Source organism: Monodon monoceros, unplaced genomic scaffold (assembly GCF_005190385.1).
Source record: "Monodon monoceros isolate NGI ecotype Baffin Bay Population unplaced genomic scaffold, NGI_Narwhal_1 Super_Scaffold_12, whole genome shotgun sequence".
Lineage (NCBI taxonomy): Eukaryota > Metazoa > Chordata > Mammalia > Artiodactyla > Monodontidae > Monodon > Monodon monoceros.
This window is the reverse complement of record NW_021703768.1, coordinates 156,601,688-156,619,396: the sequence shown is the minus strand read 5'-3', so window position 1 is coordinate 156,619,396 and position 17,709 is coordinate 156,601,688. Positions and strand designations below refer to the sequence as shown.

The 17,709-nt window shown below is 60.7% G+C and overlaps 1 protein-coding gene across 2 annotated transcripts; it reads left to right on the top strand.

Annotated features, from left to right (window-relative positions):
- Positions 1-9,411: 9,411 nt before the first annotated feature.
- On the top strand, positions 9,412-15,761 carry ADAMTSL5 (ADAMTS like 5). Of its 2 annotated transcripts, XM_029218445.1 has the most exons (14): positions 9,412-9,478; positions 10,349-10,467; positions 10,575-10,676; positions 11,044-11,116; positions 11,226-11,317; positions 11,560-11,620; positions 11,773-11,881; positions 13,056-13,183; positions 13,495-13,606; positions 13,973-14,059; positions 14,185-14,348; positions 14,528-14,726; positions 14,801-14,872; positions 15,222-15,761. In XM_029218445.1, the coding sequence occupies exons 2-14, from the start codon at positions 10,391-10,393 to the stop codon at positions 15,521-15,523; spliced, it is 1,578 nt and encodes a 525-aa protein (XP_029074278.1). In that variant the 5' UTR covers positions 9,412-9,478; positions 10,349-10,390; the 3' UTR covers positions 15,524-15,761. The 2 variants fall into 2 exon arrangements, with proteins under 2 accessions (XP_029074278.1, XP_029074277.1); XM_029218444.1 differs by lacking the exons at positions 9,412-9,478; positions 10,349-10,467 and having other exon boundaries at positions 10,606-10,676; positions 10,918-11,116.
- The last annotated feature ends 1,948 nt before the right edge of the window (positions 15,762-17,709 follow it).

The window sequence follows — 17,709 nt, the reverse complement described above, 5'->3', positions numbered from 1 at the left end:
AGCAGGGCTCCGTGGGGCTGGAATCAGGCCTCGGAATTTTCCAGAGACCAGATTTCAGAGTTCGGCCCAGCCAAGCCACCAGGGATAGGAAACACCTTCTGCGTTGTCACATGTCTGCCTGGCATGTCAAATGGGGGCACCCAGGGCATGGGGGACTCTGCAGGGGCCCCAGTGCATTGGATGGAGCCATCCTCTGGTACCTTTGCGGGGGGCCGGCCTCAGCTCCAGGGCAAGGATTCCATCCAGGCCCGTGCAGGGGGCCAGCTGGCTGCGGCCGGGGGAGCCCGAGTCCTCTGCTAATGAGAACCAGGTGCGGTGTGACAGAAGGAAGGCAGCTGGGGGGCCCGGGGGTCTGAGCTGTCACATCATTGTCGCCCTGGAATCCACATTGTCAGGCAGGAATCCAGGTCCTTCTCAGTGGCACGCCTCTGCTGCCTGCGAATTCAGGTATTTGTTCAGCACTTGTGCCCAAGACAGACCCACCCGGCCCTCAGGAAACGGTGGAGAGGAGATCACCCAGAATTAACCAAAGCCGGGGGTCTGGGCGGGTTCTGGAGGCCAACGTCAGAAAGCCAGACCCCTTCCATGAAGTGGCTTATCCCAGAGGTCGGTGCTCTCCTTAGCCCCACGTTATAGATGAGGAAACTGAGGCTCAGGAAGGGACATGCAAGCCAGAATCACCAGACTGTGGCCGAACCTGGCCTGCAGTGCAGGTTGGTGCGTCTGGAGCCCCTGCCCCCCGATACTGCCCCCTAGGCCTCTCCTCCGGGGGCTACGGGAGCATAGGAAGAGGCCTCACGCTGCAGTAGGCAGCTGAGCCCACTGGACCCCCAGAAGCCTCCTGGGGGAAAGAAATCCAAAGCTCCTGGCCCAGTGCCTCACAGCAGGGCTGTCAGCTGACACCCTCTGCAGACACCAGCTCTGCCCCCATCTCCCGGCAGCCCACTGTTTTCCTGGCTGAACCTCCTCCACGGGGCTGGGGAGCCATCCCATTGCCAGCCTGCGCCCCCTCGAGCGGGGATGCCCTCCCCCAGCACTCTAGAATGGAAAACTTTATAATAAAAGGAAAACGTTAGATGTTCATAGCAGCTTTATTCACAACAGCCAAAAGGTGGAAATAGTCCGGGTGTCCATTGACTGATGAGGGATAAACAAAACGTGCTCCACCCATACAGTGGAATATTATTCAGCCTTAAAAAGGAAGGAGGTTCTGACACTTGATACAATGTGGATGGACCTTGAGGACATCATGCCCAGTGAAATAAGCCAGACACAGAAGGACACACTGTGTGTCATTCCACTCACAGAAGGTCCTAGAGGAGTGACATCCAGAGAGGCAGGAAGTAGATGGTGGGGGCCAGGGGCTGGGGGAGGGGTGGGGAGTCAGGGTTTCATGGGGACAGAGTTTCAGTTTGGGAAGATGAGAAAGTTCTGGAGATGATGGTGGTGATGGCTTCACGACAGTGTGAATGTACTTAATGCCACCGAGCTGTGCACTTACAAATGGTGAAGATGGTGAATTTTGTGTGATTGTATATTTTGCCACGATCAGAAAGTGAAAACCGTTTTAGCTTCCCCACCCCCCTAAAAACCACAGGCCTAGGGAGCTAATACCCCCATTTTACAGATGAGCAAACTGAAGCCTAGTGTGTGTAGCAAGCACAGGATCGCAGTTTTGCAAAGGGGCAGGCGTTGAGGGGGGAACTCAGTGGGGCTGCCTGACCCTCCCTGCCGACCCTTGCCCAGGGCTCAGGAGGCCGGGGTGGTCGTGGGCTGGAGCCCCAGCCTGGCCGCGCAGTCCCCTGAGCCCCCGTGCTCCAGGCCAGAGGCTTGATTTGTCTCCAGTCTGTTCTTTCCCTGACCTGAGATAACTCCCCAGACTCAGCAGATTTCCCAGGAGAAGTGCTGGGGAGCCTTGCTCAAAATACCTGCCGCAGGTGGAGGGGGTGGCTGCTGAGACAGCGCCCAGGCGGGACCCTGGGAGGCCTCCCTCAGGAGGCTGGCAGGTGGGCTGGGCGCAGGGTCCGCGGTGGTGCAGGCCCCTCCTTCCAGAACTGGGGAGGGAGCAGGCAGGCAGGCAGGCATGACTCAGCCCGGCTCCTGGGTCCCTCTCTTGCCTCCTGCCTCCTGGACTTTGAAACGCAGTGGACTCCCCGCTGCCTGTCTGTACTCGGGAGCCCTCTGCCAGACCTCTCAGGTCCCCAGGGACGGGCCCCGTGAGCAGAGCGGGCGGGAGGCCACCTCATGACTGCAGTGCCCACTGCCTCAAGACTGGCCCAGCTGGGGCTGTGGGGACCTGGGTGCCACATTCCCTGAGCTTCCATCCTCCGGGAACAAACCTTGCCCTTGCCTCTCCTGCCTCTCAGCACACACTGTCACTGGCTCCTTGTAGAAGCTCTGTCCCCTCATGTCCTCTGGGACACCTCTTTGTAGGCTATTCTCCCACCTTTCTTTTTTTTTTTTTTTTTTTTTGCGGTACGCGGGCCTCTCACTGTTGTGGCCCCTCCCGCTGCAGAGCACAGGCTCCGGACGCGCAGGCTCAGCGGCCGTGGCTCACGGGCCCAGCCGCTCCGCGGCATGTGGGATCCTCCCGGACCGGGGCACAAACCCGCGTTCCCTGCATTGGCAGGCGGACTCTCAACCACTGCGCCACCAGGGAAGCCCCTCCCACCTTTCTTGTTACATCTTTTAGGTTCTCCTTTGAGGCTCCTCCTCCCGGTGCCCAGGACTCAGTTCAGAGCCCCCCGCATCCCCTTTGTCCACTCCCTCTCGCTGATGTGGTCCAGGCCAGCAGAAGACTGACGCAGGGGGCTTGTCTCTCCTCCCCTGTCTTAGTCCGGCCTTTGCCAAAAGCAGACCCTGAAGCAAGGGTTTAGTGCCGTGAGTTGATCTGAAGAGCAGGACTGAGGGGCCGGGGAGGATGGGAGGGGAGGACGAGGGGTGCATGGACCCCTGGCATCCACCCCCCGTTGGCCGGGGCCTCCACCTTGGACATTAATTGTCTTGTACACCCAGCTTGGAATGGCTCCCATACATGGTCCAACTGCAGCTCGGAGAGCGATGGAGTGAAATGTGGGACAGGAAGGTATGTGGGTGGGGAGCTCTGAGGGGCTTGATGCCCCCCCAGAGCGGAGCAGAGCCTGGGCTCAACCACTCCAACTTCTCCCCTTTGGCCCGTGACACTAGGACACATGTCCACAGTCAGGGTGTGGGGCGGCAGACAGGGTCAGGGAGGGGAGGTCCAGAGTGCAGTTTTGGGGACGTTGCCTTCAAGATGCCTGGCAGGGGAGCCCAAGGATGATCCAGAGGAGGAGATGGGACTGAAGACACCACGTGGGGTCTCCCTGGCACAATGCTCAGGACCAGCCAGGGCCCTGGGTCAGGAGCTTTAAGGACAGCTATGGCCAGGTCAGGGGCCACGATGTATTTGGGCCCTCACAGGCTCACAGAACCAGCGGCTGCCTGAGAACTGGACTCAGGGGATGCTGTGGGGCTCAGACACAGTCCAGCCTCTTCCTGACAGCAAGAAGCCTTCCAGAACCAAATCAGATCACATCCAAAGCCTGATAGTGGGCCCCCATGGCCTTCCCACACACCCACTCGCTCACCCTGGCCCAGCCGCCCTGGCCTCTCTGTTGGTCTAAGATCCCATACCAAGCTCATCCCAACCTCAGGGCCTTTGCACATGCCATTCTCGCGGCCCAAAGGACTCCCCCCCCCCACCAGTCTTCGTCCAGGAGCTCCTTCTCATCTTCTGGGACCCAGGCAAGGGCCCCCCACACCCTATGAGTCCCTCTGCGGTACCCTCACAACCTGCAATCATGCCATTTCCCTGCTAGTTCGCTGACTTCTCTCCTACAGGACTGGGGGCTCCATGGCAGAGACAGGCTGTGCACTTCCGTGCTATGTCCCGTGTAGGTGCTGACCCACTCACTGGGGGGCCTTGGGAAAGTCCAAACCCTCCCCCAGCTGCCTCAGACTCTGCCTGCTGGGTGGGCATCCTCAGGGTCCTGAGTGGGTGCTGTCCCTCCGGGTGGACACTCTTCCCCCAGTGTCCTCAGCTGGATGCCTTCTCAACCTCTGTTTGGGGACATAGATTGACTCCGCTGCATGCAAAGTACTGGGTGCCATCAGAACCAGCCAGATTTCCACAGGAATAATCTGTATTTCATCTGCTTAGGTCTTTTGACCAATTATGAGAGAAGCAGCTCAATGTCATGTGGGCTCCTGGATGAGATCCTGGAGCAGAAAAAGGAAATTAGTTGGGGAAAAAGGAAAAGAAAACAGCAACTCGTGGAATCCAAATAACGTTTGGAGTTTGGTCAATACTGATGGTAATTACTAATATTATCAATTAGTAATCATAATATACCAACGTGAGTTCCTTAGATGTGACAAATAGTCATTTCCTATGGCTGTTGTAACAAATTAACACAAACTTGGTGGCTTAAGAAAACATACATTTATCACCTCACATTCTGGAGGTCAGAAGTCCTAAAATCCAGGCGTGGGCAGGGCCGGTCCTTCCTGAGGCTCCAACGGAGCATAGGTTCCCGCCTTTTCCAGCTTCTAGAGGCTCCGCATCCCTGGCTCTCAGCCCCTCCTGCATCTTTACAGACAGCAGTGCAGCATCTCCCGTCTCTCTCTGCCTCTGACCCTCCCGCCTCCCTCTTATAAGTACCCTGTGACGATGCTGGGGCCCCCGGGGAACCCAGGGACCTCCCCATCCCAGGGGCCTTAATTCCACCTGCAAAGTCCCCTCTGCCCCGTGAAGTGACACGTCACAGGTCCCAGGACCAGGACATGGACATCCTGTGTGTGTGTGTGTGGGGGGTGACATTATACTACTGATGACAAAGGATAGAAACTTGCTGTAATATCTTTGCAACTTTCTGTAAATCTAAAATTATTCCAAAATAAAAATTCTCTTTAAAAAAGAGAATGAAAAGACTACAATAAATTAAAACCTAAAAGGCAGTAACTCAAACTCACCCCAACCCCGTCCCCCCCCACCCCCGCCTAGATCACCATGCTCAACCGTGAGGGTTTATTCCTGTCCACTTCCTGTCTGAGTTTATGCTAACATAGGTACTTTTCCTTTTATATAAACGGCATCAGATCATGCATAACTTTTCCTTCTCACCTAACACTTCTTGCCGTTTCTGAATAACCTTCCCATGCTCCCAGTCCCCACAATATGTGAGGCCCCTGCCCCCTCTGGCCTCATGTTCACTGCTCTCCAGCTACACAAGCCTCCTCACTGGGCTGGTCCTCACCCTGCTCCTTTGGCCCCCTGGCCTTTGCACGTGCTGTTCCATCTGCCAGGAACACCCTCTCCCCCACACCCTCTTCCGTCCGGTTCCCCTTCATTCTCCAGGTCCTGCCTCAAGCATCTCCCCACCCAGGCAAGTCCCTCCAGCCCCCTGCCTCAAAAGGAGCTCAGGACACCCATTCGGATGTGACTGTGAAGCTATCCCAGGCCCTCCAAGTGTCACTGCGTGTGACTCTGCCCCTCTGCCCCCCCAGCATCCTGACCCATGAGGTGGGGGTGAGGATTCCTCTCACGGGGGCAGCTGGGGGTGTCACATCAGATATGGAGGCCTCCAAGGTGGTGGTGATGTGTACAGGTGAAATACTCCATCACAGGATCAGTGGCCTAAGAAACAGGACCTGTCCAGGGGGGTGAGGGTGATGAAAAAAACGTTGTTCCCTATTTGAGAGGACCTCCTGATAACAAGTCACAGAAACTCCAAATTGCTAAAGTGAAAAATAATGGATGGATAGGTTCAGGTGCAGCTTGATCCAGGGACTGAAACAACCGTCTCAGAAATCTCGCCCTTTCTGCTTCCTGCTTCTGTTGGCTTCTCCTGTGGTGGAGAAAACTACCATCCCAGCTCACATGGGCGACCCTGGCCATGGTGGGTCCCCGATCCTGCTCTATTCATGCTCATGCCCAGGGACAGCTGGGCAGCTCCAGAGACCCGGGTTCTGGGGTTGCAGGACCCCTCCCACCCCATCTACACAGGAGACTGGAGTATCCTGTGGACCACGTGCCCAGGCCTGAGGGATCGTGGGAGGCCATAGGGAGTTGGGGACGGGGGCAGGGGGAGGCTCAAGGCTGTGAGACCACAGAGGGAGCCTAGGCTGACCCACATCCATCAGGACTCGTGTCCACTTGGCCTGATCCTGTCCAGGCCCAGCGTCAGGGATGCGATCCAGGCTGGAGCTCAGCGTAGGGGGACCCTGCCGACCCCTGGGCCTGAGTTCAGACCAGGGCATGAGTTGCGGGGGGGTGGGGGTGAGATGCCGCCGCACCTGGAGCCTCCAAACCTCACAACCACCCCTCCACCTGCAGCAGGTATTTCGAGCTGAGCTCTCTGCCTCCTCTGGGGATCTGCTGAATCCAGCTGAGTTAGCTCCTGCATGGGGATGGGAGGCTGGAGATCTGCAGGGCGACAAAGACTGGGGAGAGGGGGCATGGGTGGGTACAGGACTCCACACCTTCACCCCAGCCCCATCTGGCCATCCCATAAGCATTAGGGCCCCCATGCGGGGCACAGGGACTGCTGTATGCACCCCCTGCAGAGTGCGATGCCTGCTGTAGACATTCTCTGTAGAGCGTGGTGCCTGCTGTATGCACTCCTTGTGGGACTTAGTGCCTTCTGCATACCCTCCCTGCAGGGTGCGGTGACTTCTGTATACACTTTCTATAGGCTACATTGACTGTTGTATACACTCCTTGGGAGGGTCAGTGTCTACTAAATGCATTCCTTGCAGGGTGCAGTACCTACTGTATACACCCCCTGCAGGGCCAAGTGTCTACTGTGTGCATGTCTAGGATGCAGGGGCTGCTGCATACATTGCCTGCAAAGCATAATGCCTGCTGTATATGCTCCGTGCAGGACACAGCGCCTGCTGTATGCATTCTTTGCAGATCACAATGCCTGGTATATACACTCCTTGCAGGGTACACTGCCTGCTGTATGCACACCCTGCATAGCGTGGTGGACTGGGGCTTGGGGCATAAGGCACATGGGGGTGGGGGTGCGGGGGATGAGATTGTCCACTTGGTGGCACTCCTGGCCAAGCCTGATTTCTCTCTGATGCCGCCCAGGCCCGAGGCCCCAGCTCAGCACACAGTAGCTGCTCTGCAGAGGGTGCCTGCCCTCACCATCCCCCTCTCTCTCCTGCTATCCTCTCTCGAGCCTTGTTCCCCCAGGCTGAACCTTGTCAAGGTCACTGCCTTCATTGATGCCGATCCGCTGGCCACTGGTCCATGCTCTAGCCTCATCTTACCCACTCAGGCTGCCCCTCCTCCTCTTGGAAGCCCATCCTCTTGCGACCTTGGGGGACCCCATGCCCACCTCAGCCTCTGACACTCAGGCCCCAGTCTCCGTTCTGTCCACACTCTCACCCCATGACCTCATCGATGACTCTAAACACCCCTGTGTGCAAACGATGCCCACATGTCCATCCCCAGCCAGACGCGGCCCTTGGACTCCCAGCTCTCCTTGCCTCACCCTAGACCCATCCTCAGGTGACCTCCGGACTTGTGCCTCTCCCTCCCCCGCAGGGAATGGGGCGCCTCCCCTCACTGGCTGCTCAGCCCAAGCTCCCACCTGCCTCCTCCCAGTGCCTCCCCCGTGGGATCTGTCCCAAGGCCTGCACACTCCACTCCAAACAGCTGGGAGCTGCCCAGTGCCCTCTCCACCCCCCACGCCCCCAGCCCAGCCCCTGACCCCAGCATGCCTGCCACTGCCTCCCCACTGCTTTCCAGGTCCCCTGTCCTGCCCCCATGACAGCCAGAGGCAGCTGTTCCCAAACCAGAGCACCCCTTCCCACCTCCCAGGGCTGCCATCCCTCTGGCCCCTCTCTGACCACATCCCACCCCCAGGCTGGCTACTGGCTCCACCCACCCCAACCTTCCCACTGTCCCTTATTCCCTTTTCCAGCCTCAGGGCCTTTGCATGTGCTGTTCCAGGCAGACTGGGCTGCCCTTCCCCCACCTCCCTTCGGCAATGACCGCCTGCGTGAGGGCCTTCCTGCCCCCCCACCCCATCTGCCGTGGGCTTGGGCTATCTCTGCGGAACGTCCTGATGGGAAGGTACCATGGTGCTCTCGTAGGGCACTGTCTCCCCTCACTAGCCGGATTCACAGCTGTAGCGGCACAAAGTAAATGCTCAGTAAGTGTTGGACGAATGAACGGCGTTGGATGGCCCTGCCTTGAGCTGCTCCAGGCTGGAGGACAGACAGAGCTGGACCGGCGGTACACCCTCCCTGTGGTCGGGGCTGGAACACCCCACTGCAGGCTCCCGGGAGAAGGGGGCACTCAAGCTGAGCCTGGGCCGAGCCCAGGGAGCAGAAGAGCTGTCCACCCAACGCCCCCCCTTGGTGCCCCCATCTCCTCAACCCGCTCGCCAGGCAGCATCCTGGGGCCACAGCGAGGAGCCAGGGGAGGGGGCGAGCGGAGGGGGCCTGCTGCGTCCCTACTTGGGCGGGGGATGAGGGGTGGGGGGGCGCCCAGATGCTAAACCGGGGAAAGGTCTGGTGGTGGGGAACCCTGGGGTAACCCTGTCCTTGCCCGTCTGCGCAAAGAGCTGAGATCCACCTGGAATTGTCGCTGTGGAGACCCCCGCCGGCCCCATTGCCCGGATGGGGAACTTGAGGTCGGGGAGGGTGGGGCCACAGTCGCGTGGGAGGGGGACCTTCTGGACCCGGGTCTAGCTGCGAAGCCACGGCTTGCAGCCTGGGGCCGGGCAGGGAGGGCGGGAGGCGGGGTGGGGCGCGTCCTCTGGTGACAGCAGTGCCCGGGAATGCGCCGGGCTGGGAGGGGGCTCTCCGCCCCCCACGCCAGGCCCCTGGGACTGAGCTTCCCCCCAGTGCTCTGGGGCCCTGCGCTGGGGGTGGTCGGGACCTGGGGCGGGAACCCAGGCGCGCGGGTTCCTGAGTAGGGTGACTTTGAGGGAGGGGTAGGGAGAGGGATTTGGGGAGGGGTAGTGGCCAGGAAAGGGAACCTTCGTGGGGACGCGATCTGGGCGTCGGTGGGGAGAGGGTAGCGCCCTCCTGGAGCCTCAACAGGGCGACCTCGGTTCGCTCACATTCCCGGGCCCTGAGCGCGGCGCCCGGAATATCAGCCCCGAGGTGGGGGTAAGGGCGGTCAGTCCCCGCGTGGCTCCCCCGCCCTGGGCTTCTCAAGGTCACCGGGGCGCGGACGGTCGGACACCAGGCCGCAGTTCTGGGGGGCCGCGGCGCGTGCGGAGCAGTCCCCTGCCGCAGATCGGCGCCCAGGCGCGCAACGGCCGCGCGGGGGCGCACGGCGCCGCCGCCCCTCTGGACCCCGGCCGGGGCGCGCCCTGGGAGGCCGGGTGGGAGGGGCCGTCCCGGGTTCCCCCCGCCCCTCCTCGCGGGCCTCGCGGCTTCCGCTCGCCCACGGGCAGCCCGGGGAACCTGGACGCGCCGCCTGGGCTCTACGTAGCCGGTAAGTCCCTCTTCCTATCCCCCCACTATCCCGGCCGGAGTCTTCTCCCCGTCCCTAAGCTGGAGGGTGACGAGGCAGCAATCCCCAGGGTGGGAGAAAGCTCATCCCCACTTCCTACTTGGGAAACTGAGGTCCAGAGGCGTGGCTTGCCCTGAGATCACACCGAGAGTCAGGACTGCAGCCTAAACGGGGGGTGTGTCCTGCTCCTCGGGCAGGGGGCTCTGGAGAGTGGGAATGGTGATCCCTCAAGCCCCTCATTTTGCATCACCTAGACCCCCACCCCACAAGCCAGTGCTAAGAGGGGAGCGGGTGTCCGAGGATCAAGCCCCCTCCCCCACCTCTGCTCTCCAACCCGGACTTCTTCCTGCTTCCTGGGCCAGCCAGGGCTGGGGTTCAGAGATGCAGCCAGCCTCACAGCTCTGGTCAGAGGGGGGATACCCACCCCGTGGTCCCCCAGGTTCTCAGCATCTGGAGCCACCTTGGCCCCAGACCCTTGGTGCCCCAGGTTTGAATGTCAGAGCCAGGAGAGCCTGATAACCAGGGACACTGCTGCTCGAGAACATACAGTGGGGCCCTGCCTTCCCCCATCCGCTGCCCGGGACCTCCAGGACTGGAGCCCTCCAGCATGGCCTGCGTGTCCTTTGGGCACTGCTGACCGCTGGGCTCCCTGGCCCTAGCCCGCCACTTTCTCCACCAATGCCATGGTCATGGGGAGGGTGGGGATGGCAAGTGACTTCATTCTTCCCCTGACAGATGGGGAAACTGAGGCCCAGGGAGGCAAAGCCTCCCAGCCACCCTCTCCCCCGCCCCCACACAGCCGCCTCCCTCTTCCCTGGGTTATCCTCATTGGCAGCCCCTTTCCCTCTGCAGGCGGCTCTGGGGCTCCATCCCACACCCTCTTCACATGAGGCTATGAGGCACCCACTGGACCGGGGCCAGGTCACCCTGCCCCGTCCCGCCCCCCATCCGGGAGCTCCTGGCTGCTGCAGGTCTGGGAGCTGAGGGGGCCCTGGAGGCTGGGGCCCGCCCGGGCGTGGGGTGGGGGGACCTCTGCCAGGCACCAGACCCAGCCACCACCAGCCACACCCTCTGCAAGGTCCCATAGAATCCTGGACTGTGCCCAGCTGGTCCCCACTGCACAGATGGGGAAACTGAGGCGGGGGGAAGAGGAGCACCTGGCCCCTGGCCACACCGGAAGGTAGGAGCAAAGATGGTGGGGAGATTGGGGAGGGCCTTAGGACCCTGGAGACACCTGTGCACGCTCCTGGAATGATTCCTTCCACCTACTACGTGCATCATAGACAGTAAACAACCAATAATAATTACTTGAGTTTTCTCTCTCCAGACCGGGCTCTGTGGCCCCCGTTTTCCTCACCTAATTTGACGAACCCCTCAAAACTCTCCTGTTAGGTGGGCTCTATTATGACTTCATTTTTCAGAGATGAGAAGGGAGGCTCAGAGAGGTTGAGATACTGTCCAAAATCACACAGCCAGTCAGGGAAGAGCTGGGGTGCAACCCCTGGCCTGCTGCCCCCCCCACTGCTGCGCCCCCTCCTGTCCCCCAGACCCCACCCCCTCCAGAACCTCCTGCTCCTGCTGTGGACCCTCCTGAACTGTGGTTTGGGGGGCAACGCTCAGGTAAAGGGGGACATGAGCCCAGGGGGCAGTGGGCATGGGAACCCAGCTGGCAGTGTGGGGGTCACCAGCCTCCCTTCCAGGCTGACTCTGCCTCTGTCTCCCCAAGTAGGGTCCGGGTGAGTGGACTCCATGGGGTTCCTGGAGCCGCTGTTCTAGCTCTTGCGGGCGAGGGCTCTCCGTGCGCAGCCGGCAATGCATCCGGTGAGGAGGCTCCTGGGACCCGGCTGGGTGGGATGGGAGGGGGTCCCTGCCCCTCCTCTCTTGTCAGGCTGGACCAGCCCCTGGCCGCACCCTCGACCTGCCCACACAAGCTGTGCCTTTTAATCCCGCTAATCCAGCTGGAATGTGGGTGGGGTTAGCGGGGGTGGATGGGTGGGCAGGCTGGCTCTGGGGAAGGGTTTCTGGAGGTGCTGACCGCAGTCTGGCCACCCTGCTCCTCGAAGGTTTCCCAGGGAAGAGCTGTGCTGGGGGGACACCCACGAGTACCGCCTCTGCCAGCTGCCCGTAAGTTCTATCCAACCACCCCGGAGACTGAGTTCTCCCTGGAGCCCTCCTGCTTCCCTACTCATGCCCCCAAATATCCTTGCCACCATGCCAGATTCTCTGGGCATCCCCGGGGCTGTCCCAGCCTCTGCTCCACCGATCTGTGTCCCCAGGAATGTCCCCCAGGGGCCGTGCCCTTCCGAGACCTCCAATGCGCCCTCTACAATGGCCACCCTGTCCTGGGCACCCAGAAGACCTACCAATGGGTGCCCTTCTATGGTGGTGAGTAGCCTATGCTCCTGTTAGTCCAGCTCCCTCAGAGCTGGCAGGGAAAAGTAGCTGCTAAGAAGGAAGGGGGACTTGGAGGGGTGCAAGAAGGGGGCATTGGCACTGGGGCTTTCAGGGATATGTAGGAGTTAGTGAAGTGAAGGGTGGAAAGCAAGTGTGAGTTGTGAAGAGGGGCAGAAGGAGGCAGGGTCTATTCTGCACAGGGTCGAACACGAAGCTGAGGATTTACTGGGAGCTGTATCCAGAGGCCAACATTTCTCAAACTTACACCAGTAGCAGGAAATATTGCCGCACTGAGCTGAAAATAGCGAGTTATATAATTGTGTGCCTGGGGCAGTGCGCCTCCAGATTTAAGGGAAACAGGCAGCTTCAGACGCCACGGTGGGGGTAGACACAGATAAGAAAATCCTAGAATGGAGAAAGTTCCAACCGTCAACCTCACAGATTTTTATTTCCTTCACCCTAAGAATTGGCGGAAACTTGCCATGATTTCACCCCCACAAAGGCCCGCCAGGGCCAGCTCAGGCTGTATTCCAGGCTGGGTCTGTCAGCCAGCCTCAGGGCATCGGGAGCCAGAGGGAGCCTGAGCAGGGGGAGCAGGGATCAGGTCTGTGGGCCTCGGGTGTGGTCAGACTGTCCATTATGCCCCACTGCCAGGCAGAGGGGAAAACTGAGTCCCGGGGAGGGCCAGCAACATACCCAGGCTATGCAGGACTCAGTCAGAACTGGCCAAAACCTTTTTGGGGGCACCTTCTGGGTGCAGAGCCCAAGTGCCGAGTGTGTTCTGCCCACCTCAGTGCCCCAGAGCCTAGAACATTGTCTGGAAAATAGTAGGTGCTCGATGAGTGTTTGTGGAATGAACGTATGGAAGAATGAGTGAAGAATGGGTGATGATGTTAATAGTAGGCCCCTAATATTAGGACTGAACATGAATGAATGAATGAACGAATGAGTGCAGGCCCAGGATACTTGCCTGGGACAGTCCCAGCGAACGGGAAGCAGAATGCCTAAGTTCCAGTCCTGGCTCTGCCTCAGCCTCCATGTGTGGCTTTGGCTGAGTCTCTGGGCCTCATCTGCCCAAGAGGATGGCTGCCTGAGGGGAGACTGGCAGGAAGGGGTCTGGAACTCAGATATGTCCCCCACTGCCACCGACTCCTCCCATCCCCAGCACCCAACCAGTGCGACCTCAACTGCCTGGCGGAGGGGCACGACTTCTATCACAGCTTCGGCCGCGTGCTGGACGGTACCCCCTGCAGCCCGGGCACCCAGGGACTCTGCGTGGCTGGCCGCTGCCTCGTAAGAACTCCAGGCCCCGCCCCCATCCCTGCCCCTTCTAGGTTCCACCCGGCCTATTCCCTCCAGGCCCCGCACCCAGACCCCATTCGCTAAATTCCTGGTCCCGCCCTCTTCCCTAGGCCCCGCCCCCTACCGAGTCTTCGACCTCCCCTGCCCCACCTATCACTAGGCCTCATCCCCAGCCTCCTCCCACTAGGGCCCGCCCCCCAGGTTCCATCCTTTTAGTTCTTGGTCCTGTCTTCTTCCATGGGCCCCGCCCCCTCGACGGCAGGGGCCGTCTGACGGCGCGCGTGTCCTCCCCACCCCTTTAGAGAGCCGGCTGTGACGGTTTGCTGGGCTCGGATGCCCGCGAGGACCGCTGCGGCCGCTGCGGCGGCGCCAACAACTCGTGCCTCTTCGTGCAGCGCGTATTCCGGGATGCCGGTGACCGCCCTCCCCGTCCTCGCGCTCTCCCAGAGCGGGCCCTTTAAGACGTCCCGCGCTGATTGGGCAGTCTGCGGCCCAGCCCTCCTCGCTCAACGTTCTGATTGGTTATTGCTCAGTCCCCCCCTCGTTCATCGTTCTGATTGGTCATTGCCAGATTGTCCCGCCCTTCCCAGAGCAGACGGGGTTTAACTCCTTTGCTGCCGCACTTAAGTGATAATCATCGTAACTCCAATCCTTTAGGAAGCGTTTTCGAAGTACCAGGGCCTTGGCTAACCTTCTTACCGCAGTATCTCACTTAATCCTCAAATCATCCTTCAAATACACCCCACCTGCTCCCCAACGCCGTCCTTCCCTCCCGCCCAGGTGCCTTCGCTGGGTACTGGAACGTGACGCTGATTCCTGAGGGCGCCAGGCACATCCGCGCCGCCCACCGGAGCCGGAACCACCTGGGTATCACAGGGTCCGAGGGAGGAGGCGCCCTGCTGGCTGCCCGAATCCAGCGGGGAGGGGGGCGACAGGGTCGGGAGGCGGGCGGGGCCGCTTCCGGGAAGCCCGGGCTGACCCTTCCCTTGCAGCGCTGATGGGGGGCGACGGGCGCTACGTGTTCAACGGGAACTGGGCGGTCAGCCCTCCCGGGACCTACGAGGCAGCGGGCACCCGCGTGGTCTACACCCGCGTCACAGGATCAGAGGAGACGCTGCGCGCCGCCGGGCCCACCTCCGAAGACCTGCTCCTGCAGGTGGGGGCGGGCCTCTGAGAGGGCGTCTGGGAGTGTGGGGTTAAAGAATCCGTTGGGAAGCAGGGGGCGGGGCGGGGCGGGGGGGTGGGCTGGGTAGAGTGTGTGTTGGGGGACGCTGGGCCATCAGGTCCGAGGGCAGCTCCCTAGTATGTGACACCCCCCCCACCCCCGCCGCCCAGGTCCTCCTGCAGGAGCCCAACCCCGGCGTTGAGTTCGAGTTCTGGCTCCCCCGGGAGCGTTATGGCCCCTTCCAGGCGCAGGCTCAGGCCCAGGGCTGGTCCCTGCGGCAGCCGCAGCCTCGGGAGGTAGATCCTCAGTCCCCTGAGTCTCCCGCTGCCCCCACTGTTATCCCCCCACGGACCCCAGGCCCCACCCCAGGTGAGCTGGGGACAGCCTGGGCGGGGGCGAGCAGGGAGGCAAGGCCTGTGCCCCTGACTGCACTGCCCCCGCAGACCCCTGCCCACCCTGCCCTGACACCCGCGGTCGTGCCCACCGGCTGCTCCACTATTGCGGCAGCGACTTTGGTGAGAGGCCCATGACCCCATCCCTCACCTGGCCCCTAATTGACCTGAACTTGACCCTTATCCAGCTGACCTCTGACCCTGGTCAGACTTTGTCTTTCACTCCTTGACCTGACTCCAGCTTGACCCCTCCTGACGCTCATTTGACTCCCTGATCTAATCCTTTGCCCTAATCTGACTCCTAACCCCTCACTGATCCTTGAGCTGACCCTTACCCCAGGCCTCAGCTGACCACAGTCCCCAAGGGCCCCCAATGCCCCACCTGACCCCCAGTTCCCTCGTCTGGAAAGGGGTGTGTGGATGGGCCCCGGGGCGGAGCGTCCAGCTGGGCTCAGCACCACCCTGCCCGCAGTGTTCCGGGCCCGCGTGCTGGGCCGCGTCCGGCAGGCCCAGGAGACCCGATATGAGGTGCGCGTGCAGCTCATCTACAAGAACCGCTCGCCACTGCGGGCCCTCGAGTATGTGTGGGCGCCGAGCCGCTGCCCCTGCCCACCGCTGGCCCTCCATCGGGACTACCTGCTGGCGGCCCAGCGCCTCATCAGCCCCGATGGCACTCAGGACTGGCTGCTGCTCCCCCATGCTGGCTACGCCCGGCCCTGGAGCCCCGCCGAGGACAGCCGCGTGCGCCTGGCCGCCAGACGCTGCCCCCTCTGAGCCCCTGGACCAGGCTCAAAGTCAGCATATTTCCCCTATTGCCATAGCTTCCAGGGAGCTCAGAACTATCTCCCACCTGCAGCTCTGTGACTCCCCACCACACACACTCAGACACCCCTGCACTCAGTCAGATCCACTGTCGGAAGCAGGCACGCACTGGTGAGGAGGATACACTAAATGGACTCTTTAGCTCTGATTTTCTCTCTCACCCTGGAAACTCAGTTATTTTACTCTCAGAGACTCTGTGTCTGCTTTTATTCCCCTTGCCTCACACTCATTTGCTGGGAGACACTGTCACACACAAGCATGACCCCGATGAAGACATGCCTAAGGAGACCTTGTAATGTATCCATTTCCCCTCTTGCCCTGGCTACCAGGAAGCTCACCACTCTTTAACCCCCTGACACTCTGTCTCTCCCTTCTCATTGCCACTTAACACACGCACCCTCACGTATTCAGAGACACTGTTAAAAACAGGCATGACCCCCTAGTAAACATGCCTACCCAGGCACTGTAACGTACCAGTTTCCCCTTTTGCCCTGGCTACCAGGGAGTTCAGAGATAATCTTGACAGCTTCCGCAATTCGGGGGGAGGCGGGAGGGTTCCCTCCAGGCAACACTGCTGTTCACCCCTTTTTTATTCCTATTTATTTATTTTTTTTTTTGCGGTACGCGGGCCTCTCACCGTTGTGGCCTCTCCTGTTGCGTAGCACAGGCTCCGGACGCAGAGGCTCAGCTGCCATGGCTCACGGGCCCAGCTGCTCTGCGCCATGTGGGATCTTCCTGGACTGGGGCACGAACCCGTGTCCCCTGCGTCGGCAGGTGGACTCTCAACCACTGCGCCACCAGGGAAGCCCTATTCCTATTTAATTTTTACAAGCAGTTTTTTTTTTAGCAAGGGCACCCCAGTTTCACATACTTGGCTGCAGACACTTCAGGATGCCCTGTTACTCAGATCCACAGCCACGGTGTCACCACCTGTACACACGCAATCACGTGCACCTCATCCCCTCCTCCTGGTCCAGCCCCCACCTCCCCCCAGTGTGTCTGACCCTGGGGCAACCGTGAGGACGGGGAATATAAGAGGATGGGGGAAGGCGGGACTTTCTGAGGTTCCAAGCCCCCTCCCAATGCCCCTTGGGGCCACATATTCCTCTCAGGCCGTTCAGGGGGCCCCCTCCCCACCCCCGAGCAGAGCAGGCAGGTCAGAGCCCCCACCCTCAGCGTGTGCCCTGCCCTCATGTGTCCTGGATGTAGTCTCCTCATAGATTCTAGAGACAGGAGGGCAGGCCTAGATCATGTGTGGACTGGAAGTGTCAGTGGGGTGTCACATAGTCACCCAGCAAACCTCCCCTTCTGCCTCCCCATCCTGCGTGGGGTGACTCACACCGTGATCTGGGACAACCTGCTCGTCTGTACCATCCGTGGTTGTGTCTTCCTCTGGGGCGCGGGATGGTGGGAGTGTGCAAGGGGTGCTGGACATGTGAGTCTCAATGGACTCGGCCCCTGACTTTGGGGGTGACCTCAGGCCAAGCCCTGCCCCTCTCTGGGCCTCAGTTTCCCCATCTGTGTATACCCTTTCAGCCCCTCCCGGCCCTGACCTTGGGAACCTCACTCTTCCAGACTCCTTCCCTAGCCCTTCTGTTCATTCGTGCATTCCTCCAAAGAGTATTTATTGAGCACCTACTGTATGCCTGGGACCCAGCAGCGCCTGGGGCGGCCCCGGCCTGGCCCTGTCTTCTGTAACAAGTGCTGAAGCCTGCTGAAGCCGGACAATCTCCCGAACGCCCCCTCCCGTGGGGCAGAGTGGGGCACAGTTCTGGAGGGAGGCGTGGGGTCTGGGCGCCCCCTGGTGGCAGGACGGGGGGGGAGAAGGAATTCAGCGTTTCAGGTGTTACCTGCAGCCCCCAAGGGCTTCAGGTCCCCGATGGCCCCAGATGGTCCCCTCTGCCTCACTGCAGTGTGGGAGTGTGTTCAGTGTCTGGAAATGGGAGCCTCCGGCCTCTTCTTCCCCGGAGCTCTGTGGGGCAACCCTGCCATCTACTCCACAACTAGCGGGACCGCTTTGCAGGGGTGAGGTTCCTACCGGGGCAGAGGCCAATGCAGGGCCCACTCTAGCAGACAGGATGGCCTGTGGCCACAGGAGCCACGATTTCCCACATGCCGTTCTCCGAGCGGCAACATTG